The sequence below is a fragment of the Artibeus jamaicensis genome, unplaced genomic scaffold, assembly GCF_021234435.1.
Source record: "Artibeus jamaicensis isolate MK-2021 breed Jamaican fruit bat unplaced genomic scaffold, CSHL_Jam_final contig_1132, whole genome shotgun sequence".
Lineage (NCBI taxonomy): Eukaryota > Metazoa > Chordata > Mammalia > Chiroptera > Phyllostomidae > Artibeus > Artibeus jamaicensis.
This window is the reverse complement of record NW_026521221.1, coordinates 690,872-716,582: the sequence shown is the minus strand read 5'-3', so window position 1 is coordinate 716,582 and position 25,711 is coordinate 690,872. Positions and strand designations below refer to the sequence as shown.

General features: G+C 50.7%; 1 protein-coding gene across 1 annotated transcript in view; it reads left to right on the top strand.

Annotated features, from left to right (window-relative positions):
- RYR3 (ryanodine receptor 3) overlaps positions 1–25,711 on the top strand; it is a 514,231-nt gene that overhangs the window by 404,407 nt on the left and 84,113 nt on the right. The window contains exons 47-60 of the mRNA XM_053665407.1: positions 126–295; positions 2,806–3,026; positions 7,173–7,263; positions 8,792–8,932; positions 10,117–10,280; positions 12,356–12,434; positions 15,850–15,939; positions 16,910–17,056; positions 17,256–17,318; positions 18,435–18,510; positions 18,629–18,752; positions 21,715–21,830; positions 22,376–22,443; positions 23,334–23,455. Coding sequence (XP_053521382.1) covers positions 126–295; positions 2,806–3,026; positions 7,173–7,263; positions 8,792–8,932; positions 10,117–10,280; positions 12,356–12,434; positions 15,850–15,939; positions 16,910–17,056; positions 17,256–17,318; positions 18,435–18,510; positions 18,629–18,752; positions 21,715–21,830; positions 22,376–22,443; positions 23,334–23,455 — 1,672 coding nt within the window. The remainder of the gene's footprint in view (positions 1–125; positions 296–2,805; positions 3,027–7,172; positions 7,264–8,791; positions 8,933–10,116; positions 10,281–12,355; positions 12,435–15,849; positions 15,940–16,909; positions 17,057–17,255; positions 17,319–18,434; positions 18,511–18,628; positions 18,753–21,714; positions 21,831–22,375; positions 22,444–23,333; positions 23,456–25,711) is intronic.

Genomic DNA, 25,711 nt, shown 5'->3' with positions numbered 1-25,711 from the left:
GTATTATATGGTTTCCCAAATTCCTGTTGCTTGTTAGGAGAACAAGCCCTAGACGACAAACTCTGTGTTGCCCTTGAGACCACGGAGACAGGACGGGGGGAAATGACGGTCTCCGTGTCTTCCAGACGGGTCTGTCAGCGAGCCGGACGTGGCCGCTCACTTCTGCCCGGACCACAAGGCGCCCATGGTGCTGTTCCTGGACCGCGTTTACGGCATTAAGGATCAAACGTTCCTGCTCCACCTGCTGGAGGTCGGGTTTTTACCTGACTTAAGAACCTCCGCCTCTCTAGATACGGTAAGTACCTAAAATAAGGAAAAATAGTTTTCCCACCAGTGTAAATTAGTACCTTCGAATTCGGAAGTGACTATTCACTAATCTACTCACTGATTGCACTCTGGTAGCTTGTTTTAAAGGGTAAGAAAACAGAGTCCCCAAGAAATGGGAGTTCTTAATTTACTGGGCCAGTGACTTAGATGTATGTAAACCTGACCTCAAATATTCAACCAGTTCCCTGTATTCCAAAGTTTCTCAACATTTATAATATTTGTTGGGGGGCGGGGTAGAGGCATCCTGTGAATTACGGCATGTTTAGTGGCATCCTGGCCTCTAACCAGCACTCCCCACACCAGTTCCAGATTTTACCACATGTTTCCCGTGGGGCAGAAATCATCACGGGAGAAGTAGGGCTCTGTCACTCACGAGAAGGGCTGGCTGACTGCACTAGCGGCTGGCACTCTTCTTCCCACGCTTACTCCCTAAGTTTAATACAGTCAACCAAGATAGTCCAAAGCTGACAGACTTCGGGCAGGACAAGGTCAGGACAAGAGGCCAAGGGCAAATCCAAGTTTGGAAGTCAGATGTGAGGTTCCGTAATCCATTATCAACAGACATGAAGGCGGGAGGCCCCGAAGTTGAAGAGCACAGATGCCTGATGCCCCAAGTCAGGAACAAGCACAGACCCGATGCCCCAGGAGTACCGGGTCCAAAGAGGAAGACTGATTAAATCAGCTTAAGCTCAGGAACATTTTGCCAGTTTAGAGCTTGTTTTTTCTTAAGAGCCAGAAGCACATCTTCTTGATCAGTCATAAAGTTGCCCAAAGGCCCCACCTGGTGTCCAGCCGAGATAGCAGTCTGAGTTCTGGCCTGGCCTGGCCCGGATTCCATTTGCATGGGTTGCCTGTGGTGGAAGCAGTGCGGGCCTCACCTCCCGCCCCCACCCTCCCCTGCCCGGTCCAGCCCTGTCTCTGGCTTGGGACTAAGCAATGGTGTATCCATGAGGGTGTTAGGACGATCCTTTTGGATAATTAAACAGTGCTCCCACAGCTTATTTGTTTTCAGCTTTTCAATAAATTCCTTGGCTTAAAATTTAATAATTGTTTAACTTGTGGGATATTCCCAAGGTTCCTGATCAAGGCATTTGATTTTTTTATAGATGAAATAAATAGCAAATGCTGCTCCAGCATTTGGTGTCCAAACCACACACGTGTCTTAGCACCTTCTACACAAGCCGTTTTACATTGGGTTTCTCGGCACACACATTTTCATGCATTCTCTTCTGAAAACTTTTAAGCCACTGTAGTAAAAGCTAGGTCCTTCTTCATTTTAATTACTCTGTTAAAGTGATAAATGTGAAGGATTCGGTACGATTACTCAAGCTCCTAGAAAACAAGGTTTTGATAATTAAGAGGAACACCCAGGAAATGTGTACAGTTCAAAGAAAACAGTTTATCAGACCATAAGTTACAGATATAATTATTGTGATGATCACAGAAAATGATGATAATATTTCATCTCTGTGAATCTCAAGGTTTCTTTTAAAGTTTTGCAGTTTTCAGAGATGATAGTTAAATATGCTTTGGCTGCCCTGGCCGGGTGGCCCAGCTGGTTGGAGCATCATCCCGTACACCAGAAGGTTGGGGGTTCGAACCCCAGTCAGGGCACATACCTGGGTTGTATGTTCGGTCCCTGGTCAGGGCACATACGGGAGGCAACCGATCAATGATTCTCTCTCACATCAATATTTCTCTCTCTCCCTCTCCATTCCTCGTTCTCTAAAACATCAATAAATATATCCTCAGGTAAAAATTACATGAATAAATCAAATGCTTTGGCTAAATGTAGTGTCACTGAGGGGTTCTTCCTTGAATCGGCCTGTCTGAATAAACCAGGGCCCGTGGGGAGTGCGCACTGCAGCAGGTGCGGAGAAGGGCCTGCGTTCCTGTTTCTCGGACACTTGCTCCCACGTAAAATGAGATCTGCCCTCATATCATTACTAGACTGTGAATTGTTCACGATGCTCGTAAGTTGAGTGACGGGCGTCAGAATTCCTCCACTCGCTGCAAAACCAGCGAAATGAGAGCTGGCTTGGCCTTTGCTCAGTGGTTCCCGAACCACAAGAGAACAACTTATGAGTCTCCCTAAGAGAAGAGAAAAGAGCTACAGCAGGAAAAATAATGCGGTTGAGCTCTGCAGGCGCCAAGGAGATTGGATTAGACTGGCCACCACATGCTTTTAACAGGTTAGAAATCTCTGAGGAAGGTGGATGTTTGTGGATCATTTAGAATGTGTTAGGATCAGCCAGTCTTTGCTTTTCACCTGTCTATTTTTTTAAGCAGGATTTTTTTCTCATTCGAAATGTGAAAGAGCAATCAGTCTGCTGAGAAGGCACAAAGTTGTTACTTTGTTCCTGCGATGCACAGCTACGTGTGAGCTTCCCTGCCCCGCTCAGTGGGTGCTCGGTATGCGGGGCGAGCTTTGCTCTCTTTCCCGGGGAACCTGACCGGTGTCCCCGTGCCCTCTCCTAGGTTTCCCTGAGCACCACGGAGGCTGCGCTGGCCCTGAATCGGTACATTTGTTCTGCTGTGCTCCCGCTCCTCACAAGATGCGCCCCTCTCTTCGCTGGAACGGAACACTACACGTCTTTGATCGATTCCACGCTCCAGACCATATATCGGCTTTCCAAGGGACGTTCCCTCACCAAAGCTCAGAGGGACACCATAGAAGAATGTTTGCTTGCTGTCTGCAAGTAAGTACCCCGCCCCTGTTTCTCCCCTGTGTGTGCGCATCTACGGCAGCTGCATTTAATCATGTAATCAGTAAAAATTGGCGATTCCGGTCTGAGGAAGCTCCCAGGCCCGTGCCACACACCAGCCCTCCCCCAGACATCTCCTCTTTGCCACAGCCTCTCTGCGGTCCTTGTGGGGGGGGGGGGGGTGCAGCTCAGCCTCTAGCCCTCAGGGTTGGTGGACCAGGAGATGAGACTGTCTTTTAGGCCCGTAGTTTTCCAAAGAAGAACTACCGTTTTAGTCCCTAAGAGCAGGATTTCCCCTGCAAATGAGCGGGCCTTTTGCACAGAGGCCAGCCTCCACCACTGCGGATCAAAGCAGCCCTCGCGAGACTGGGAGCAAGGGGAAGGCATCTCCAGTCCCAGAGGGGAAGGGAGGGCAATAGTTTTCACCACTGCAGACAGGCCCCAGGGCCTGCAGGGACAGAGGTAAAGTCACTCCAGGAGCCTTGGCTCCTCAGGAAACTATGTCAGGTCAGGAAGGATCAAAGAAGGAAGGGCTCTTCCTACAGCAGCTGGTGCAGGGCCAGGGCTCCGGCTTTAAGCCAGTTTTCCACCCCAGCTGCACACGAGAATCACCTGGGGAAATACTAGGTTCATGCCCCAGCACCCAGCTCATACCTCTGGCCCCGATTCCAACCTCTAGAAATGAGACGGAGACCTGTAGCCTTTGAAGTTGCTGGGTGATTCCGTAGTGCAGCCGAGAGCCAAGGGGGCGAAGCCCTGCTGCAGGCTGCCCCGGAGACAGGACCAGCAGGCAGCGGGGTCTGGCCGTGGCTCCCGGTGAAGCAGCTGTCTCCCGGCCACGCAAGGCGACTGGCTCTGTGTTGAGGGGCTAGGGCTACCTAGGGAAAAGAACAGTTGATTGGTGCCTTAGACATCAAGCTGAAAGACAATCTCACACTTACCTTTCAAATATAATAACGATCCTCACATTTACAGTGTTTCATTAAAAATGGAGCTACGTCCGCTGTCTTTCTATCTTCTAATGCCTATAGACTTCAACTACCGGGTTGGCCAAAAAGTTCATTCCGTTTTCTCTGTAAAGGAAAAGACACATTTTTCATTTTCACCAATGACTGTCAATACAGTTTGGATAGTTTGAGCATGTCGGCTGTCTCCCACGAGGTGTCACATTGATTCTTCTCAGTTAATGTCTTCGATTGCTGTCAGCTTCACCTGGTCTTCCTGACTGTGGAGCATCGTCCAGGGAGAATCTCCAGCACGAAACTTTGCAAAAGTGTCTTTGCAAACCACTTCTGACACATTCAATCAATCACCTTCATACACTGCACAAATCATTTTTGTGTTTCAGTTGCCTTTTTACCTTTCTTGAAGTAATAAAGCATCCTATGCTAAAAATGTGTATTATCTTCCATCTTCAATGTTGACATGGCTACACAAAAATTCAACAATTTTGATGTTTTTTTTAATCCACACCGATATGACAGCTGTCACAATACACTCTAACAAAATCGTTTCAAATGAAGTTCAAGCCAAGCACCACTAGAGCCATCGTACAGAAAAAAAAACAAAGGAACTTTTTGGCCAACCCAGTCCTTCAGGGGACGGGCCATGTCATGGTACAGTGCGGTTTGCCTGGGTTTGGAGTAGAGGGCGGGGGGGGGGGGGTGCCTCCAGCAGGGCCCCGTAAAAGGGGTTTCTCTTTGAGCTCCTCCACGCAAATCAGGGCCTGTCCTCAGACATTATTTCATTCATTCCAAGATCATCATATCTGGCAGGGAGTGAAGTTCATTAGAATGTTTTGGTCCTGAAAGAGGGACAGGGCTGGGTAGAAGCACTCACAGGCATCTAGGAATCGACGGGGCACTGGGCTTCCACTCTGCCACTGTGACGGGGAGAGCGATGACCCCTTCCCTTGTGTGGACGGGTCTCTGCTTCTCTTCTCAACGGCGGCAGGGCAATGAAGGGTGAGTCGACACACACAGAAATCCTGTCACTGTCAGTTCTGTAACTGGCACCTGCAGCCGTTGCAAGCCTTGTTCTGCCTTTTGCTGGATGGGAGCTCAGACCCGCGGCGGAGCCCTGTCTGCCGGCATGAGCCGTCCCCCAGTGTTAAAGCCATGTCGGTGGGGCTGATGAGAGCTGCAAGTGCTCTGTAAGAATCCGACCTGGGGGAGTTAGAACTTTACATCAAACTACAAATGTGTAACTAACAGCCCCACTCCTATACTCCAAGGGGCTTCCACAGCCCTCCTCTTGGTCCATATGAGCTCCAGATATAGCAGATAAATTGCTATTCAACTAGTTATGTCATTATTTATTTTTAACAAGTCAGGAATTAACAGAGAGATTTATTTTCATGCCTTGATTGTATTCACGTTAGTCCATCTTGGGTGATATGACCAATAAGCTAAACAGCAATGTGTAAAGTTGAGGAATTTTACATAATAAGTACAGGAGTCAGCAACGAGGCCATTTACTTCTGGAACATTCTGGCCGACCCTTTCCACTGCAGGGCTTTGTGCCCCGTGAGCAGCTCTGGGGCAAGTAGTGGAATAGTTGAGTTGGGTTGTCTGTCTCTGTTTGCCGCCATCCTCCTCGTTGCGGGTGCGTCCAAGGCTTTCCTCCCTGGCATCCAACACGTGGCCATCAGAGGTATTTACTGGGCCTCCATGGTTCCGTGGGCATCTGAGGGAGGAGTTCATGGGTCCATGAAGTGAACTTACACACCAGACCGTGTGAACTGCGTGCACACGCTTTTCTCTGCAGAAGATCCAGAGGTTCCTCCAGGCTTTTAAAAGGTTTGGCCATCATATTTGTGACAAAATGGACGGACCTGGAGGGCACTGTGCTAAGTGAAGTAGGCCCAACAGAGAAAGACAATACCACCTGATTTCACATGCACATGGAATCTATAAAACAAATGAGCAAACAAAACAGACACAGACTCATAAGTACAGAGAACAGACTGATGGTTGCCAGAGCGGAGGGCAGGTTGGGGCGGGGGGTGCTGGGTGAAAAAGGGGAGGGGATCAAGCAGCACAAACCAACGGCTGCAAAAGAGGCTCGGGAGTGCAAAGTGCCGCACAGGGAATGCAGGCGGTAACATGGCGCCAGGCGGTTACTAGACTGAAGGCGATCATTTCATAATTTGTATAAATGTCCGATCACTGTTTTATACACCTGAAACTACTATGATATTGTATGCCAACTAGAGCCGGAAAATAATTTTTCTGATTCTAAGAGAGAGAGTTCAAACTTTGGCAATCTAAACATAAAGGCTAAATCAGTTTTGCTTCTCTCTCCTTCATCTCTCTCAGAATTTACTGCCCTGAATACCAAAGCCATGAGCTCTTTGATGCTTGGATAAACTATTCTTTAATCAGTTAGTACATTTGCCCTTTAAAGGAGTGTTTTTGGGGATGAAGCCTTAACCCAAGAAGTAATTCCAGTAATAAGAACTTCAGAGATCACACAGTAACTCAGGGGGCCTTAAAACTTGCTTCAGATCACACCAGTAGGTGGCCTCAGAAGCTTCTGCTTGTCTGGAGTTCACCGTGACTTGCACTCCTTACAAGACTGAGAGCTGCCAGAGGAAAGGGGGGGGGGGGATGGTGGGAAGAAAGGGCAGGGATTAGTCAAAGGTATGAAGACCCAGGGACTTGTACAACAAGGAGTGGGGATTGACGGTGGGAGGTGCTGGGCAGAGGAGAGCAAAGGGGGAAATTGGGACAACTGGAATTGAGTAAACAAGAATAAAAAATAAAAGTAAATAAAATGCAGTCAATTATATATCTAAAAATAATAATAATAAAAGCCCCTTCTTTCTGTTACATTCTTTGCACTTAATCAGTAGCTACACTCTGTGCACAGACTCTAGAACGTCTTGTCGAATGGCGACTGGAATTTAACCTCGGGTACCACAGTTTATTCACTGCATGCCCCTCATTCTGCGTTTTAACTACACTCGGTTCTCAGTGTTTCGTCATCGGCTGTGCTCTCCCCAAGATCTTGTGTTTTAGGAGCTCACTGTTTTGAGGCTTAGCTCTACTAGATGGTTATTGCTGAGTGTTTCTTTTATTCTTTCTTTATTGTTTTCTCTTTCTTGTCCTGCCCTTCTGGTTTTCTCACGGCCCACGGCAGTCACCTGAGGCCTTCCATGCTGCAGCAGCTCCTGCGGCGTCTTGTGTTCGACGTGCCCCAGCTCAACGAGCACTGCAACATGCCCCTGAAGGTAAGCCCCTCTGGTGACCCACTGCAGCCCGTGCGTGGCGCAGGACACTTGCCTTGCGAACTGTGATGTCTTCACAATGTGGGGAGCAAAATGCATGCCCCGCGGACTCTGCTCCTTTAAGTTGAGAGCCAACAAGATGCAGCCCACAAAATCAACCCTTTCTTGAGTGTGTCCGGGTGCAGGGGAGTGGATCTTCCGGATCCTTACCTGCCCCAGCATTCTGCAGCGGGGTCCACCAACTGCCCGTCACTTAGAGGAGGTTAGTCAGGGGACCTGGATTTGGGCTTCCTGCCCTAATTAGCCTTTCAGAATGTGTTCAGTCTCAAAACCCTTTGAAGGCCTGTGATTATTCAAGTACAAAAACTGAAGTGTCCCTTCTGTCTTCCAGATTTTTGTGATTTTACTTTCTTTTTGTAACAGATCCACTTTTCTTCTTCTTCTTTACTAATGAAAAGGAAGCCCACAAGGATCAACCTCTCTCTCTCTCTCTCTCTCGTTTCCTCATTTCTGATTTTCTCATAAATTATAAACATTTCATCACTAGTGCTGTGAGCATCTTGGCCTGGAGTGGGGCACCAGAATCAGTCCCCACACTCCCACACAGGAGGGCAGTTTTTTATCTTTTACCTTTGTGCCACCTACAATATTAGCAAAAGTGTCATCCAGAGCCAAAAATTCTGCCTAGTGATTTTAACAGAATTTTTCCTTCTTTTCAGAAATAGTCCAAGCAACGGTTTCAAGAAGCTATTTTACTGGGATAAACAGAATTCCCAGGGGCCTTTAATTCAGTCCTCTCTCCACACCAGGCAGAGAACAGCTTGTTGTCAGAGTCCACCATCCTCCATGGGTTCATTCAGCTCTCTAACCCTAACCACTCCACTTCTAATCTCAAAAAGTACCACAGCTGAGAACCGTGGTTCTCACGGTTCAACCTGACACTGCTTCCTCCACGGGCCTGTGCAGCGGGCTGGATTCTGGCTCCCAAACTGGCATCAAGAATAGCCCTCAATGCGCTCACTTCTGCCTCTTAGTTCAGGGATTTTTCTTGGAGGATGGGGAACATTGGCAGTGTACTTCTGCCCTCTGCTGGCCACATGTGGAACTACTGTAACACAGCTGGGCAGTGGGAAGATGCACAAGATGCCTCCCACCACCCCCCTCCCCATATCAGCATCGCCCAGCATCTTCCAGATTTATGAGCAAAGATCTCAGAGGAAATTCTTCCTACCCCTGACTGGCTGGAACAACACACAGAGACTACTTTCTGAAAGTAGAATTTTCTCATTTGAAGTAAAAATAGTTAATCCATTTTTTAGTGAGGGCTAAGAGCACATTAGGAGGCACGAGAATTATTTAGACTCAGTTCAGGCTGGAGCTTATTGGGCAGGAACAGCCCATTTCCCATGGTGTCTGAGGGCCTCTGTGGATAACTCGTCTGCTGCAAATGTTGGTTTTGCTCATCTGACGGCCACTTGTTCTTTCCTTCTTCCCTGCCCCACACCGTGCAATCCTGTTGCGGACCTTCCAGCTTCTGACGAACCACTACGAACAGTGCTGGAAGTACTACTGTCTGCCGTCGGGGTGGGGGAGCTACGGCCTTGCCGTGGAGGAAGAGCTGCACCTGACCGAGAAGCTCTTCTGGGGCATCTTTGACTCCCTGTCCCACAAGGTGAGGGCAATGCCTCCAGAGAGGAAGGGAGGCCCTCCGTGGCCCTGGCTGCTGCAAATCACAATGGCTAGCCTCTGTTCAGCCCCGGCCGTGGGCTCGGGGCTGCACTTCACAAGCACGCTATATCCATTCCTCCTTACCACCACTCCCTGAAATGGGGGCCAGTCTAATCCTGGTCTCACCAGGGAGGCGTCTTGGAGCAACTGAGTTTTTAGGCACACAAATCTCCCACCGGGGAGAGAGACCACCAGAGTAAATTACGCAAATATTTCCTGGTTGCGGTAGGAGGATGGACCCCAGCACCATTCCTTGGCCCAACATTGTGTGGCCCCTGTCAGCTGGTCTTCCCCAGGTTCTAGGTTAGAGGGGGAATCCGGCACATCTGCCTTGAGGTCAGGGCGTGGGATTTCCAGGAGACTTGGAGCCTCAGTGGGGGAGGTTGAGGGAGAACTGGGGGCCTGGGAAGCCAGGGCCTTCCTGCACCATCCGATTGAGATACAGCTCCAACACGTGCCTCCACTTCCCCTGGCCCAGCTTATGTAGATGTTTGAGGCCATCAGCTTTAAAGGTAGAATGTGATTAGGTCTGGTTTTCTTACAGAAGTCCAGAACACGTGTATGGATAGCATGTTCACCTACATATACACTGTCTTCACGCCTTCATTCCTATGATTTCTAAAAGCAAACTAAAAGCGGCCCCTAACCCCACATTTCTGGCTGAAAGGCCTTCCGGGCCCGGTTCGAGGAAGAATGGGCGTGCTCTGGGCAGGCTGCAGGTGAGGCCAACACGTGGCCGTAGGAGCTGCAGGGGAGCCTGGCTCAGCTTCCTTCCTCCTCTCCAGTTACAGGCTGGGCCAGTTCTACGGGCCTCCATGGCAAAGTGAGTCCATAGACATTTCCAGCCCAGGGAGGACCACTTTAACCCTTAGATAGTCTTGAAATTAACAGTTTAGGAGATACTGATGTAAACTGTGATTTAATGTTTCTCAAGTTAGAGCACCTGGTGAACCACAGGCTTTACGGCCAGTCACGGGGTCCCCCGAGGACCCCTCAATTTCTGCCAGAATGTGTCAGAGGGCTTACATGTCACCGTGCTGGTTCCCCGGGACAAGTGAATGCACTGCTGCTGCCTGATGGCCACGGTTCCCATCCCTGTCCCAACACGGTCTTCGATTCTCCCCACAGAAGTATGACCCAGATCTTTTCCGAATGGCCCTGCCTTGTCTCAGCGCCATAGCCGGGGCCTTGCCACCGGATTACTTGGACACCAGGATCTCGGCCACGCTGGAGAAACAGCTCTCGGTGGATGCAGACGGCAACTTCGACCCCAAGCCTATCAGCACCGTGAAGTGAGTCCGGGGCCATCTCTGAGCTGGTTCTTCCTTTTGCCCCCTGCCCGGTGCTCTCTCTCCGAAGGTAGCAAGACAATTGAGAGTCTCTCCTTCCCTCTGGCCAGCACGGTTTGTTGTTTCTCTAGATGCTACAAGTCACACCGGGCACTGGGTGTCGCCCTTCATTCCTGAAGGATTGAGGCCTCCATTCCTGGTTATATACTGTGTTGTAATATTTCCAGGCTTTTGTTTTAGAGGGTGAGTTTGGTTTGTTTATGGTAAGAGGTGGGTGCTCTCCACAGAGAAATGTCATCTCAGGCATTGCCGGGAACCACCCTGACAAACGAGCCAATTAATTTATTAATGAGTTTTTGGACAAAATCTTCACTCTTTGGGAGTTAGGCCTGTCCTGTTCCAGCAGCATCGTTCGTCATGACGACCCCACAGGGAACACACAGCAGGGCCCCGACGAGGCCTTGGTGGGGGGGGCGCGTGGCAGCAGAGCAGCCTGGGCCCCCGCCTGGGAGACGGCCCCGCTCTCGGCCGTGCCAAGGGGGGCTGCCGCTCCGGAAGAACCCGACAACAGCACGTTCGATCACTCCCTCCGATTCCCCAGCGCCTCTCACTGGAGGTGGTTAGGCCATGGACGAAACATATACTCGATCTTGGCTGGTGGCGGTTCTGCCTCAGCTGTGATTATGTGTGTGGGGCGCACCATCTTCACCTCCAGGGGCCTGGTAAAAGCAGAGCTCCAAGGCTCCCTCAGCGTGAGCAGGGGGAGTAAGACACCCTGGATGAGCCCCTCGGACTTGGGTTTTGCGGCAACAGTGCTCAGATGGCCCGAGCCCTGTACCGGGGCTGCCAGCTTTGGTAAGGTGTGGGACTCGTCTTTGGAAGGGTAAGCACGCCGTCCATCAGGCTGAGCCTGAGTTGAGAGGATGGTGAGAAACAGAACTGAACCTGCTCTAAGGAAGAGGTCGGGGCCGAAAAGAAGGCAGGCGTCTGCTTCAGACACCTTCACCCTCTGAAAATATTAGTGTGCTGAAGGAGTCCAAACGGTGCGATAATGTGGATGCTTTTATAAACGTGATGAGACAGACAGCCTTGTACTCTAGGAACTGGGTGCTAATGGGCAGTTCCATGTTAACTTGAGGGTTCTTATCTCACCCACACCTTGACACCAGTCTGGTTCTGCAAGTAACATGAGTCGCAGAGACGAACTCTGGCTCACCTGGGCAGAAAGGGGCCTTAGTGCAAGCATAAGGGGTGGTTATCAAAACCTAGTGAAAGGCTGACCAACCCGGCCTCAGCAAGGACAGAAGCCAAGACACAGTAGCCAAATGGACGGCCTTCAGGCGTCCCTGTTGGGCGAATCCCCTTGAAGGGTTTGCTACCCTGGTCTCACCTGACTCAAGATCCCCATTCCCCAAGAAGGGAGTCTGAGCATCCGGGACAGGGGCCCCTTCTCAGACAGTTTACACAGGGCCGTGTGCAATGCAAGATTTGTTCCTTAAAGGCAAAGGGAGGTGCTGTGACCAGCGGAAGGGACCGACGCTGCCAGACTGCAACACTTCCAAATTTCTAGTATTTAAGTGTGAGTCACTGGACCCCAGAAAGTAGACAACCACTGTTTTTGTAACACTTGGTCCTCTAGCTTCCCATTCCTGCCATCCCCAGAGTGCAGCCACGGGACGACTGGCCAGTGTCTTTGAATGGAGGGACTCTCACTGTGTGTAGCCCAGACAGGTTTGACCCAGGAGCCAAAGTGGTTCTTTAGGGGCCGAGAGAACCCAGAGCAGCCGGAGGGAGGCCACCTGTAACGCAGAGCCTCCTGTGGCCGAGGGGCCGTGCCACGCCTTACACTCAGAGGGTTCCCTGTGTCTGGTGTCCAGCTTCAGCTGCAGGTTGTCCAACGGGCCACATCCAATGTCTCGGTTTTGACTGCTGGCGGTTCTGTCTCTGATGGTTATTTCCACCACCAGCCAAAAGGGCGGCTGACTGTTGGTTCTGGACATCTTTTTGGCACGTATGGCTGAGGTGCTTGAGGAGGTTGTAATTTGTTTTTTCTTTTTTTTTTTTTTTTCTCATTTCAGTTTCTCCTTGCCTGAAAAATTGGAGTACATCGTCACCAAGTATGCGGAGCATTCCCACGATAAATGGGCCTGTGAAAAGGTAGGCATTGCCCTCCAGCTGACAGTCATCGGGGGGAAACCAGCCCAAGAACAGTCAAGGGTCCGTCCTGCAAAGCTGCCTGATCTGTCCAAGTGACAGACTCACCACCCAGGAGCTTTCATTAGTTCCGAGCAGGGTCAGAGGGGGTCGCAGAAATAATCGGCTGCACTCGGAGCTACTGCTTTTTGTATTTCTCCAGAAAATGATCGATTCTGCTGGTCTTTAGACCTTTCTCAAGACTGCATTTCCCAGAGCTCGCCCCCGAGCACACACTTGTGTGTGTGTGACGCGAACGTTCAATGGGAGGCGGGAGGCTTTTATTACATTTTTCCTTTAAAATGTTTTTCTCTCTGGAAAAGGGAAAATGAAATTGAAAGCCTTAACCTTGTGTTTTGCCAGGAAACTGGATTTTATTCTATAGAAGGAAGGCGCACCGCTCCCCATGGCAGGCAGCGGCAGGAGTCCCAGGCGCTTCCTGTTAATAAGCCTGTCCATCTGGTGTTTAAAATTCCTCGGCACATGAGGTCAGGCTGCCTAATAAGTTTAATTGCTCTGTCAGCCCTTTCGTGCTGGCAGGCAGAGTGGAAGGAACGTGCCAAAGACACCGGGGTTCCTGTGGGCAGCCAGTGAAGGCTGGGGCCAGAGCTCAGCCGCAGCTGCAGCAGGGGACCGTGGAGTGAGCCACAGCAAGGCCACGGGGGCCGCCCACAGCAGCGCCCCCTGGGGAGGGCACACGCGCACGCACACCCCTGGCTGAGCCCCCTGCGCTGCCCTGGGCTCAGCTCTGCTTCCGTGGGAGCCAACCATCACAGCAATCATCATAACTGTACAATGGGCTGATACCTCACTGTTCAGGGGCAGGGCTTAGCAAAACATTCCTGTAAAGGACCAGAGAGTAGACTTTGTGGCCAGTCTCCATTGCAGCTACTCTTCTCTGCCATTAGAGCACAAAAGCAGCCACTGACAATGTGTAAATGAGAATGCACGCCTGTGGCCAGTGAAGCTGCGTTTGTGAAACAGATGGTCGGCCAGGTGTGGCTGGATTCAGCAGTCGGCTGGACCTCGCTCAAGAGCTTGTTATTTTCTCGGCGCTCTTTACATATGCTGGTCAGCCTGTGAAACAGGGAAAAACGGCACCCAGTGCACCCAGAGCAATGGCCAGTCCATCACTAAGCCCTGTGGATTTACCTCCCTGGTCTCTCTTGCCTTGAGTAGCTCTCTCTATCCCAACCCCGTGGCTTTGGCCCGGAGGATCGTGGTTGTCTCAGCACTCTGCCCCTGAGCACTGTCTCCTGCCTACTCTTCACACTGCGGGCCGGCGGCAGTTTCAGTGTGTACACGTGGTCCTAGCCTGCAGCCGTGCTCCATTACAGCCCCTTCTCCTCATTCAAGTTCCTTAATAGCTTCTAGCTATTTTTAATACAAAGGTCAAAATCTTTAGTAAGACCTGATAGGCACTGCGTACCATCTCTAGCCTCATCTCTCCCTTCACCCTCTGCCCTCCAGCCACATGCCCTTCTTCTCCCACCTCCCTTCCCCCGACACACACCCACTACAGGTGCCTGAGACCCGCCTCCGTCTGAGCCAGGCGCCCGTCTGCACTCGGACGTGTGCACACACCGCTTGTCAACTCGTCCCTCAAACCCCCGTCCGGGTGTGATTTCCTCGGATGCCTCTTGCCCAGACTTCTCAGCTATGGGCCCTCTTAGCACCTTGCTCTTTTCCATCACGGTGTCTTTAGAGCAGCTTACGTAGTACTGTTTACAAAGCTACACATTTGTACCAGCTGTTGACTGCTCATCTGCTGGTGCGGTGCTTGGTTACTCTCTCTCTTCCACTGGGCTGTGCGCTTCATGTTTTCGGAAAAACGGGCTGGCCCCCCATGGCCAGGAGGGCACTAATTATCTAACAAGAAAAAATATCGTGCCCGTCCCCAAGAACCGGACGGCCCGACAGAGACCGGGCTGGTGATTGCCAGAGGGGAGCAGGAGCGGGGGCTGGGCCACAGGGGCGAAGGGACGGAGACTGCAGAGTGGGGGTTACAAAGCGGTCACAACGGGAAGTGCACCGGGAATGTACTCGGAGATGTTGGAACGGCCGAGACTCGGCAGGAACGCGAGTCTGTGGTTGTCTCATCTCTGGGCTGAAACTAACACGCAGTAACGCTGAAAGTAAGCTGTAGTCGAAAAATGTTTTAAATAAGTTAATTAGAAATAAAAGAACCCTACAGTCCTGTGGGAGGAACAGAATAGACTGGCCACGGTGGTGTGGGTCGTTGGCCCAGCCCGTCCCTGCTGTGGCGGGCCGAGCTCAGGGCTGGAGCACCAGGGGCAGCCGCTAGTGGGGACCAGGGGCGCTTCTTGGAGCTGGCGACATCGGCCGAACGTGATCGGGGCTGGGGAAGCGGGTGCAGATCCAGGGGGGCGAGGGCAAGCGTGGTGGCCCTAGGGGACCGTAGGGCGCATGGCAGGTCCACAGAGGGAGGACGGTGGCAGCAGAAGAACAGGAGATGTGTCCAGGCAGGTCGGCCAGGCCTTCACTGTGGCTCTAGAGGCCAGGAAGAGTTTGCGTTTTACCAGGATGGCAGCTGGGAATCAGACAGTTTTAAAGCAGTGGCGTGCCCTGACCGGGGTGATTTTATAAATACCAACTGGCAGTGGTGTAGACAACGGAGTAAAATGCTCACTCTGTGCCGGACACACCAGAGGCAGCCTTGGAAACATCTGAGCGGAGCTTAAAGGGGTTTGGAAATTGGGAGGGAGGTCTGGGCTGCACATACTGCTTTGCGATTAGCCCTCTTACAGACTGTGGGCTCCGATTAGATCACCCAGGGAGAGTCTTTCAGCTGTGAGGTTATTTATGGAGATCAGGGGCTCTCACTTGCCTGTATCCACAATGCCTGGGGCAGAGTCCAGGGGCACTAGTAGACATTCAAACAGTGTTTGTTGGATGACTCTTAAAATTCACAAACTGCTGTGACTCTGGGAAACACACATTGCCCCAGTTTTGCTGTGTAGTTGGTGGGCAAGGAAAGCAGTGGTTGGGGGGGTCCCGCCCTCGCGTGCCTTTAGCCTTGACTTCTGTCTTTGCCCGTGAACATAACGCACTGACCTGAGAAGCACTGCTCTCCGGTCTTTTGAAACATCCTTCTGTCTGTAGTGAGACTGAAACACAGGCGAGTAAGTGGAGGGGACAGCAGCTAAAACAAGGAGAGAGAAAGGAGCAGAGTTCGGAACCCAGGGGCAGGAAGCCCCACAGCCTTCATGGGTCGGGTAGACGTGGGGAGAGGCCAATTTCCAAGCTCTGTCACATTCCATCATTGCCATTCGTTTAGTGAAAATAGAAGCCGGGGTTTGGGTCACAGAGCAGGGCCCTTTGGGTGCTGAGAATATTTGAACTGAGGACATTTCTGCAGAGTCAGAACGGATGGAAATACGGAATTTCCCTGGACGAAAACGTGAAGACCCACCCGCTGATAAGGCCTTTCAAGACGTTGACAGAGAAGGTAAGGGACCGGCCTCGGGTAGCACTGAGCGGCTGTGCTGGCCGTCCTGCCTTGGGGACTGTCTCCGAATGTCCATTTAGGGCACACTCATCCTCCCGTTCCTTAGAGACTTTCACGGACTCCCTAAACCCCTCGGGAGCTCCCCTGGGGCCCCTTCCTGTCCCTTGACGTTCCCAAGAGCCCAGCGACAGGGTCTGTTCTGAGGCTCGGAGCGCCTGGTGGAGAGAGAAGCACTGGTCAGCACTTGCAGGCTGGGCCGAAATACACTGTACTTCGCTGGCAACTGAACTAGGAAGGCTTTTGTTAGATTGTTGAGGTGGAGAGAAGGGTGAATTGCTGGGGAAAACTCAAAGAGAAAGAAGTGTCAACCGTGGAAAATGAAGGAGAGAAGAGGGTCCCCAAGGAAATATGGGCAGGTCCCTTGGGTTTTTTCAGTTAAGAACTAGGGTTCAACCCCACTCTGAATTCCTGCCTTGTGACCAGTCCTCTGTACGCTTTGGGTCTAGTGTCACCCACGCAGGATGGCACACGTGTGTGTGTGTGTGTGTGTGCACGTTGACCACCAGTGAAACTGTGCACAGGTCTGAAGGGAATTCTCAGTCTAAGACACTGTTTCCCAGGCTCAAAGGAGAGCGTTGTGTGGACGCCTTCTGGCGAAGTCCTTTACACACAGCTACTACAACAAGAAAAGTCACTCTCTGTTCTTGCTCCTCGTTGTCCACAAACTGTGGGTGATGCCTGGTTCCTTCCCTCTGGAGGCAGTGGATGGTAGGGCCTCACATTTAAAAACGTCAGAAAGACGGATTGCGTGTTTCGGGTGGGGAGATGTGCACAGGGGATTCGGACCTGGTGAGAGGAAGCTGGAACCAGAACCACCCATCCAGTGTGGAACCCGACTTCCACAGGGAGACCGGCCAGTCAGAGTGCTGAGGTGCGCTCTGCAAAGCTCTTCTGCTCAAATTTCTTCCAGGAGAAGGAAATTTATCGCTGGCCAGCCAGAGAGTCCCTGAAAACCATGCTGGCTGTGGGCTGGACTGTGGAGAGGACCAAAGAAGGAGAAGCCCTCGTTCAACAACGGGAAAACGAGAAGCTTCGGAGCACGTCCCAGGCCAGCCAGGTATGACAGAGGCCCACGCTGGGCCGGTCTAAGCCACGGAGGAGAGCCTGGGGACATTCTTCTCCCTGGGGTTCCAAAGGCCAGGACCACCAGCCATGAGCCTGGGGACCCCTCGGGATACATCGTCAGCAGCTGAGTGGGGTGCTGGGAAGAATAGGGCAAGTCAGGGCAGCCCCTGACTCTGCCTTCGCCTTCCTAGGGCAACAGCTACAGCCCCGCCCCTCCGGACTTCTCCAACGTGGCGCTCTCCAGAGAGCTCCAGGTCAGTGCCCGCAGCCCCAAACAGGGCGACTTGCTCTCTAAACGCTCTCAAGTGCAGAATATATTACCCTCCAAGGTTTTTTAAATTGTTTTTAAAGATCAAGGAGAAGGGAAAGAATGCCTAGAACATATCACCACAAAAATATAAAAAATTGAAAAGGGACCCATTGGGCAGGGAAGGGCTCAGCGGAATTAGCCAATCATCTGAGAAAGTGAGGTTTTGTACTTCTGCCAGGGACATCATATAACAGGTAATCACTCATTAAAGGGAAGAGCAAACAAATTCTGTACCAAAACCCAACAGAGAGCTAACAACAGCTAGGAGAAAGTCTGTGAACGGACGCCCGGCTTGGGGGCACTTTCCGCCCCTGCAGGTCCCCCAGCCACAAGGGCACCTGCATATCCTGCAGCGGGTCCACTCGAGTCCCCGATGGTGCAGATGTGCAATCGTTGTAGGACTTAGGGACACACAACCGAGGAGATGAAACTGAGCATTCAGCCTGCTCCTCCCCCCACTCGCACTGGTGGCCACGAGAGGCCCCAGCCAGGGCCAGCTCCTCCTCACGGAGCCCACCAGACCGGTTCTTCTGACTTCGGAGAAGGTTTCTGTGTAAAGTACACCGTTCCAGGTCACTGTCTAATGAATCTTATAAACATAAATTCTAAGAAATCTTACTGGCAGTGATTTTTCCTAAGACAAGACTGTTTTTAGCTTGCTAAGCTAAAGGCGTTCAGGGCTTCTAGACTTTCGCTTCACCCCCACTTCCAGCTCCCTCATCCCGGGTCAGGAGGGAGAGACTGAGCTCCCGTGATACATGGAGAGCCACCAGAATTCATTTCCACCTGGGAACGTGCGCTTCTCCTAAATGCATCAAACCGCCAGGATCATAAGTCACAAAGGAAGGGCAGAATCCGAAATTGTCTTCTGTGTGTACAGGAAGATATAAAACTAATGAGGTGCATGAGCACAGACTCATTAATAATGAGGGGAGACAGTCGCGTGCCTTGCCATGAACGTTTGGTGGAGCTTTGCCCCCGAGGCTGCCTGGAGCTGCCTGGCAGACAGGAGCCCACTGCTCTCGCTCGGTCTCTGATGGCTCTCTCCCTGGGGACACAGGGAATGGTGGAGGTCATAGCTGAGAACTATCACAACATCTGGGCCAAGAAGAAGAAGCTGGAGCTGGAGAGCAAAGGTAAGCCCGGTTCACAACACCCCCCACCCCGGAAGCTGAGCTGGGGAGCAGGTGTGTTTCCCCCGGAATTGCAAAGGAAGTGACAAATAGGTCGTCAGCTCTCGTCTTACTGACCCAGGTGGTGGCAGTCACCCTCTTTTGGTACCATATGACACCCTGACCGCCAAGGAAAAGTTTAGGGACCGAGAGAAAGCACAGGACCTGTTTAAATTCCTCCAAGTGAATGGCATCGTGGTTTCTAGGTAAGTCATCTTCCAGGGGACATCCATGGGGCTGGGCAGGCTTATAGGTGTGGCCTCTCCCTCTTCAGGGGTTTAATTACCTGCCTGTGAAAAGAAGGGGAAGGGTCGTCAAGGAACATGTATGAAGGACACATGGACAAAGCCAAAGGGGGAGGATTGAGGGTGGGAGGCGGGGGTGGGTGGGGCAAAGGAGAGTGGTGGGGGTGAAATGGAGACAACTGTACTTGAACAGCAACAGTTAGAAAAAAGAACAATCTAAAAAAATAATGAAGAAAAGAAACGTTAAAAAAAATGGATCAGAACAAGGATAGCAGGTGAGTCTTGGGAAATAAGAAAAGTTTTATTTTGCAGGATGAAGCCCTCTTTTCTGACATAAACAGAACCAGTCAATACCAGTTTTAAAAATCAATTACAGCACAATGTAAATGAACAAAACGAAACAGAAACAGACTCATGCCTACAGAGAATAGACCAAAGGTGGCCAGAAGGGAGGCAGGTTGGGGGACTAGGTGAAAAAGGTGAAGGAATTGAGAAGTACAGATTGGCAGTGACAGAATAGTCACTAAGGACGTAAAGTACAGCACAGGAAAAGTGGTCAGTGATGCGGTGATCACTGTGCACAGGGCACGGTGGGTACTGAAAACATCAGGGGGGGTCACTTTGTACAGTATCTGACTGTCTAACCCCTCTGCTGTACGCCTGAAATGAATACAAAATAATACCGAATGCAAACTGTAATTGAGGAAACATTAACAGAAAAATCAATAACAGCAAAGAGTTATGATGAATTATACATGTGTACCATAAACACTCCATTTTAACTTTAAACTTGTCAACGTGCATTTGTTCACAAGTCTTGTGCTGTGGGCCAGGGCCTTCCTTTGTATCTTGTCCTCTCCACTGGACCACAGGCCACACCCACAGTGCACCGTCCAAGCCAGAATCAAGGCTCATGCAAAACCGTGTGCGTGCAGTGTCTTCTGGGTGTTTCATTTCCATTTCCTCCCCTTCCTTTCACAGTTTTCTCACCCACACCTACTTCAAATTCCATGTGTGTGGAAATTTGCTATCGCAGGTCTTTGCAAAATGTGCAGCTTCGTTCTCGTAGAATCAACAGTCCTCTTGACACCCTAACTTAGTTGTGTATGTGGTATTTCATTAAGTTATGCGGTAACAACAGTGAGCCGTGCTCACACACAGTCTCTGAAGGAAGAAACCGATCCCTAGGAAGATGCAGGTGCAGGCAGTGGGGGGCGTTGGATGAACGGTGATCTCCTGAGGCGTTTTATCTGGACTCGTCTGTCAGAATTGTCTAGGTGAACGTTTTACATGAGACTGGTCTTGGCTGCTCGCGTCTGCAAAGTGGAGCCGGTCTTCTCTCGCTGGTCCCACGCCCGCCGCCGCGGGCTGTGCTCTGTAGGGCCCTGCGTGCTGAGTCCTTTGTGGAAGGAACACAGGCTGGAGGTTTTATTCTGGTCCAGCCATTCCTCCCAAAAGAAATTTTTGCCTCTGAATAGCAGAAATCCAAATAAAAACTTAGACAGTTATTTCTACTGTACATCCTATGAAAAAAATAACAAAACTTATGCGCCATGTTGTCAAATGGGAAAGGTCAGGCAGCGGGAGACGCCTCCGAGGACGCATTTGAGAAAGACACCCACCGTCACTTGAACCCTGTTCTTAGTACCAAGATGAGTGCACACTGTGATTTGCTGACAAATAACTAGCTCACCGAAATGAAAAGTTCTTTACTATAACTAAAAAGAGAATCAGGGAAATAGGAGGCAAAAGGAGAAAGATCATTGAGTTTAGCAAACATGTCCTAGTGGCCATTACCACCTGCCAGGGCCTGTGGCAGACACCTGGGGGTACAGGTGAGGAAGCCAGATCCCTGTCACCAGGAGAACTCCGGGTTTCCTGCTGCCGACACCTCTGCCCTGCACCATCCTCGCTTCCCCATCACTCGGTGACAGCCCATTCATTCTTCCTGGCTCTTCTCCGATTCTCCCAACCAGTGCCCAATCCTTCAGGGAGTTCTATGGTTCTACCTTTAAGATACCTAGAATCTGACCGCTTCTCACCACCTCCATGCTGTCACCATGATTGCTAAAAGAGCCTCCTACCTGTGCTCCCTGTTGCAACCCTTGTCCCCATAGTCAAGTCCAAACCTGGTAACTAAAGTAATTCGGTCACAGCGTAAATCATATCATGTCGTCATTCACTGCAGAACTTTCCATAGCTCCCCATCTCAGAGCAAAAGCAAAATTTGAAGGATGGCGCCCAGGGCCCTCCTGACTTACTCCACTGCCTGCCCCTACTCCCCGCCCCACTCCACCCCCGGCTGCCTGGTCACTCCCATGACGTGCACACCGGCCTCTGCCGTAGTCCTTCCGCAGCGTGCATGCTCCCACCTCGGGACCCTTGCGTCTCCTCTCCCTGTGCCTGCAAAGCTCGTTCCCCAGAGTCTATAGCTCATCCTCTCCCTCCCTCGATCCTTTACTCCAACGCTCCCCTCCCGATGAGAGCAGCACCGAGTGTTGTTTGACACCGCCGGCTGCTCTCCCCACCTCAGACACACCCGGCCCGTCATCCTGCTTCAGTTTTCCTGTTTCCACGAAGCTTAGTGGCATCTATCATTCCGTATCCTTTCTACCCTGTTTTAAACGTTGTCTGTGGAGGTCGACAGCATGTAAGTTCATGGGGGCTGGGATTCCTGCTCACTTCTCTGATTTATCCCCGGCTCAGTATTCATTGATCACACGATGAAGATCTCTTCGAAAAGCCTTTCCAGACATCGTTGTAGTACAGGTGCAGGCGCAGCGAGGCGGGTTCTGTGGGCAAAGGGAAGTCAGATGAGCCAGGTCACGTGTGGAAAACAGAGTCAGCGTGGGTAGGACCGTGGGTGCGCCAAAGTCACATCATCATCTCTGTTGCTTCCCGGGTTTACCCGCTTCCAACCTAGAGCTGTGAAGGACATGGAGCTGGATGCCTCCTCCATGGAAAAGAGGTTTGCCTATAAATTTCTGAAGAAGATCCTGAAATACGTTGATTCTGCTCAAGAGTTTATTGCCCACTTGGGTAAGTCTCATTGCAAAATGTCACAAACCCGTATGCTTCTCATAGTACCTCATGATATCACAGAATTTTACATTTCTTCATCAAGGAATGAGGCCTTTATACCACAGCTGTTTGTGATTCATTTGGGCCCATGGTTCCGGGAAAGAAATCCCCTAGGCTCCCCCACACACGCACTGGTTTAGTCCTTGGTTTCCCTGCTGGGTTTGATTGAACCATTTGTCGTTTTTCATGTAGCTCGTCCTACTTTAACTTTCCCTTTGTTTTGCTTTGAGACTCTGAGCCCATGACTTACCTTTTCTGAAGCTCCTTTCTCATCAATTAGGTGGAGAAAGGGAAAATAAATAAATAGAGAAAAGGGTAGTGAAACAGCTGAGAGAATTGACACAAGAAAGAACTAACCAGCACAATTGTAAAGTACTGTGTAAAATACAAGATACTTTGTAAAAATCAAATGGCTTCCATGTTTCTGAACTTCTGGGACCGTGTGGTCTTTGTTGTTTAACTCTGGCCACCTGGCCAACTTTGCGTTACTTGTGTCCTTGCAGAAGCCCTTGTCAGCAGCGGGAAAACGGAAAGGTCTCCCCATGACCAGGAGATCAAATTCTTTGCCAAAGTAAGTGACTGTTTGTACTTGACCAAATTACTTTCTTCTTAGGATCTTTACAGTTCAGGGCACAAGTTAAGCTGACCCGACAGAGATATCCAGAACTCCCATGGCTTCAATGAGACAGACACATATTTCTCTTCTGTGGCATATTCCCGAGGCAGGGGGTGGTTGGAGGAGGCAGGCAGCCTGTCCGGCTCCATGCCATCACCCAGGGTTCCAGGATCTTCTCCAATGCTCCACCATCTCCTAAGGTGTGATCTGTGTCTGCCCGTGTGGTCCAGACAGGCTCACCTGTACCACATCTGTGGGAAAGGGGGACAGGAGAGGGGAAGGCAAGCTGCTACTTTTTTAAGTTCTATCCCATTAGTTAGAATGCATCCTCTAGTCTGTGCCCAGCTAAAACCCAGGGGTTTCTGTTGCTAAGAGAAAGAAGGGGAGAATGAATCCAGGTGCTAGTGGGCAGTCTCTGCTAGACAGCCCAGAGGACTGATTGCACAGGCGGCCCTGGGGCAGCCCTGCTCTGAGTCGCAGGGACAGAATGGACGAGGCTAGTATTGCTAGCTCAGTCTCTGGAGAGCCTGTGAGATGCCATGCCCCAGAGGCTGCATCTCAGTGCAGGTGTCCACAGGCCTCCCCTGAGAATGGTGACTTGGGTCTGTACTCATATATCTTTGGGCCCTTAGTTGGTGGCCCTGTCCTTTCCCATGTCCCCATGACTTCTGGTTCCAGGCATAAGGAAAATGTGTTGGAAACTGAAAATCACTGGGTCGAGTTTCCTGGAAATGTCAGGACAGAGTTCAGAGGCTTTTTGCTCACTGGGAATGAACTTTCTCAATGGACCCACAGGAAGGGCTTTGGCTGGCTTCCTGGAAGTTAATTTCTGGTGGGTTTTGCAGGTTCTCCTCCCACTGGTCGACCAGTACTTCACCAACCACCGCCTCTACTTCCTGTCGTCCCCTCTGAAGCCCCTCGGCAGCGGCGGGTATGCCTCCCACAAGGAGAAAGAGATGGTGGCCAGGTGAGTCTGCAGAGGAAAGAGAAGGTCACAGTGCTGGGGTGAATTACATGAAACTCCAGATGCCTGGAGACTGAGTCTTTTGGAGAAATGAACTGTATGCTGATGGTCGGTAGCTTAGAGGTTTGGGTTATCACCTTGGTCTCGAAAGGAAGTTTATTCATGCTTATCTATATGTGATTATCCTGACAACCAAGGAAAGTGCACTGTTTGGGGGTTTCAGTCGAGCTGGGGAAAAATTTGTATATCAGGTCAACTTCTCTGCTGAAATAACATTTAGAAAAAGCCGAAGTTAATTCTGAAGCTTAGGGAAAGCAAACACGCATCATTGAAAAGACGCAGATGAACACTGTTTTCAATTCCACTCTTATCTGGCTTTTTAAGACTAAAATTTAAAAATAGAATCAGATTTACAGGTTCTGGTGTAGGCGATCTGAGATTTGAAATCCAGAGCAACATGATTCAAGTTAAATTCGTAACAGGAAATTTTTTTCATCAAAACCACCAGCCCCCTTCACATTTCACTGGGCAGAGCAGGCTGATTCCTCAGCAGAGATCAGAACCAAAGGGACGTGTCCCGATCGGGCTAACACAGGGCTGTCAGTCTATTTTTACCGGGGGCCACATCAGCCTCGTGGTTGCCTTCAGAGGGCAGAATGTAATTTTAGGACTGTATCAATGCAACTACTCCTTAACTAAGGGCAAGGAGCTCAGTGCTGCTGCCAGGTAGAAACCAGGTGCTGGGCCAGATAAAACAAGGTGGAGGGCAGGATTTGGCCCTCGGGCCTCGTGTTTGCCACCGTGGGCTAAGAGGTGGATCCCACCATGCCTCAGGGTCTCTTGGTGTTTGATTTATGAATGACAGGGAAGGGGTTCTACTCCTACACACCAAAGAGTTAAGGATTGTAATAAAAGCAGGTTATTGACTCCTTCCCTAGCATCTGCTGATGGTGAATTGCAGACATAATACTTAAAGAGGGCCAAGCCATAGGGTGTCACCCTGTTTGGGAAGATATTCAATATGAGGACAGAGCTAACATTTATTAAACATGGTATGGCTCCACAGTGAGCCTAATTTTTCATTTGTAAGCGTCATGGTCCACTTGTGCATCGTCACCACCATGCTCAGAATTCTAAGACAGCTGTGTATGATGACCTCCACTTTGCAGGTGAAGAAACTGGGGTTCGGTCAGGTGGACCACAGAGCCTCAAGTGTCCTGGAGAGTAAATGAGGGCAACATTGAAAACCCAGTGCTGTCTGTCAGACTGAGTGCCATTTTCCCTGCACAGTCACTGCTTAATCTCATTCGTTAGGAAAGGAGGAGCCCATGCTATCAAAATGAGATACACTTGGAATCAGTTACTGGCTAACATTTCCTAAATATTCTCAGGATGCACCAGTGTGTTTTTGCAAAAAGGTGGGGAACTGAGGGGCAAAGTGAGATACTCAGATAATCCAACAGAGGGCAGGTGCGTCTGTTTTCTTCACCTGTTTTTTTTTTAGATTATTAATTCATGGAAATGTAACATTTGTTCAGCCAGGCACCTCTTGTCACGGCTGAAATACAACCTGGAGCTGATCAGCCTTGCAAATAGCTTTCAGCCCCAGCAGTGGTTTGCCACGCGGAAAGTGCGCGCCTTTCCGGACCCCGCCAGTTTGCAGCTTCTACCCCCGCCCCACCTCTTCCAGTTCAGATGCTCTTCACCAGGGCGTTCCACACTCGCTCTCCTGGGACCCCTTTAATTTATCACCTTCAAAATCTGAGGGGACTCTAAGGACAACGCTTCTAGAGTCCTGGGCACCCCAGGGGACAAACCGGAGCCCGTGGAGGTTTCCCAGGCCTCAGCACACCTGGGCAAGCGCCTCTCACAGCGGGGGAACCATGTTAGCATTAGGATCGAGCAACCGAACCATCTGCTCCAGCCGGGAAAATGCTCTTTTGTATTTATACAGAGCATGCGTTTATCTCACCAAAAATAAGTGAGTTTATCAGCCCCCTTTTTAAAAACTGAGGGTAGTGTGAATACTACTTACAGGTGAGAAAACTAACGCACGCACTGCGCCAGGAGGCGGCTGCACCGCCAGCCCAGCCTGTCGGGGCGGAGCCTCAGGACCTGGTGCTCCGCCTGGCTGCCCCTCCCCCAACTCCGCGAGTTACCAGATTTACAGCTCCAAAAAAAAAAACAAACGCAGTGGGAAAAGGAAAAAAGGAGCAGTCCGTTATTTAATTTCACACTAGCTGACTGCCAAATTTCTAT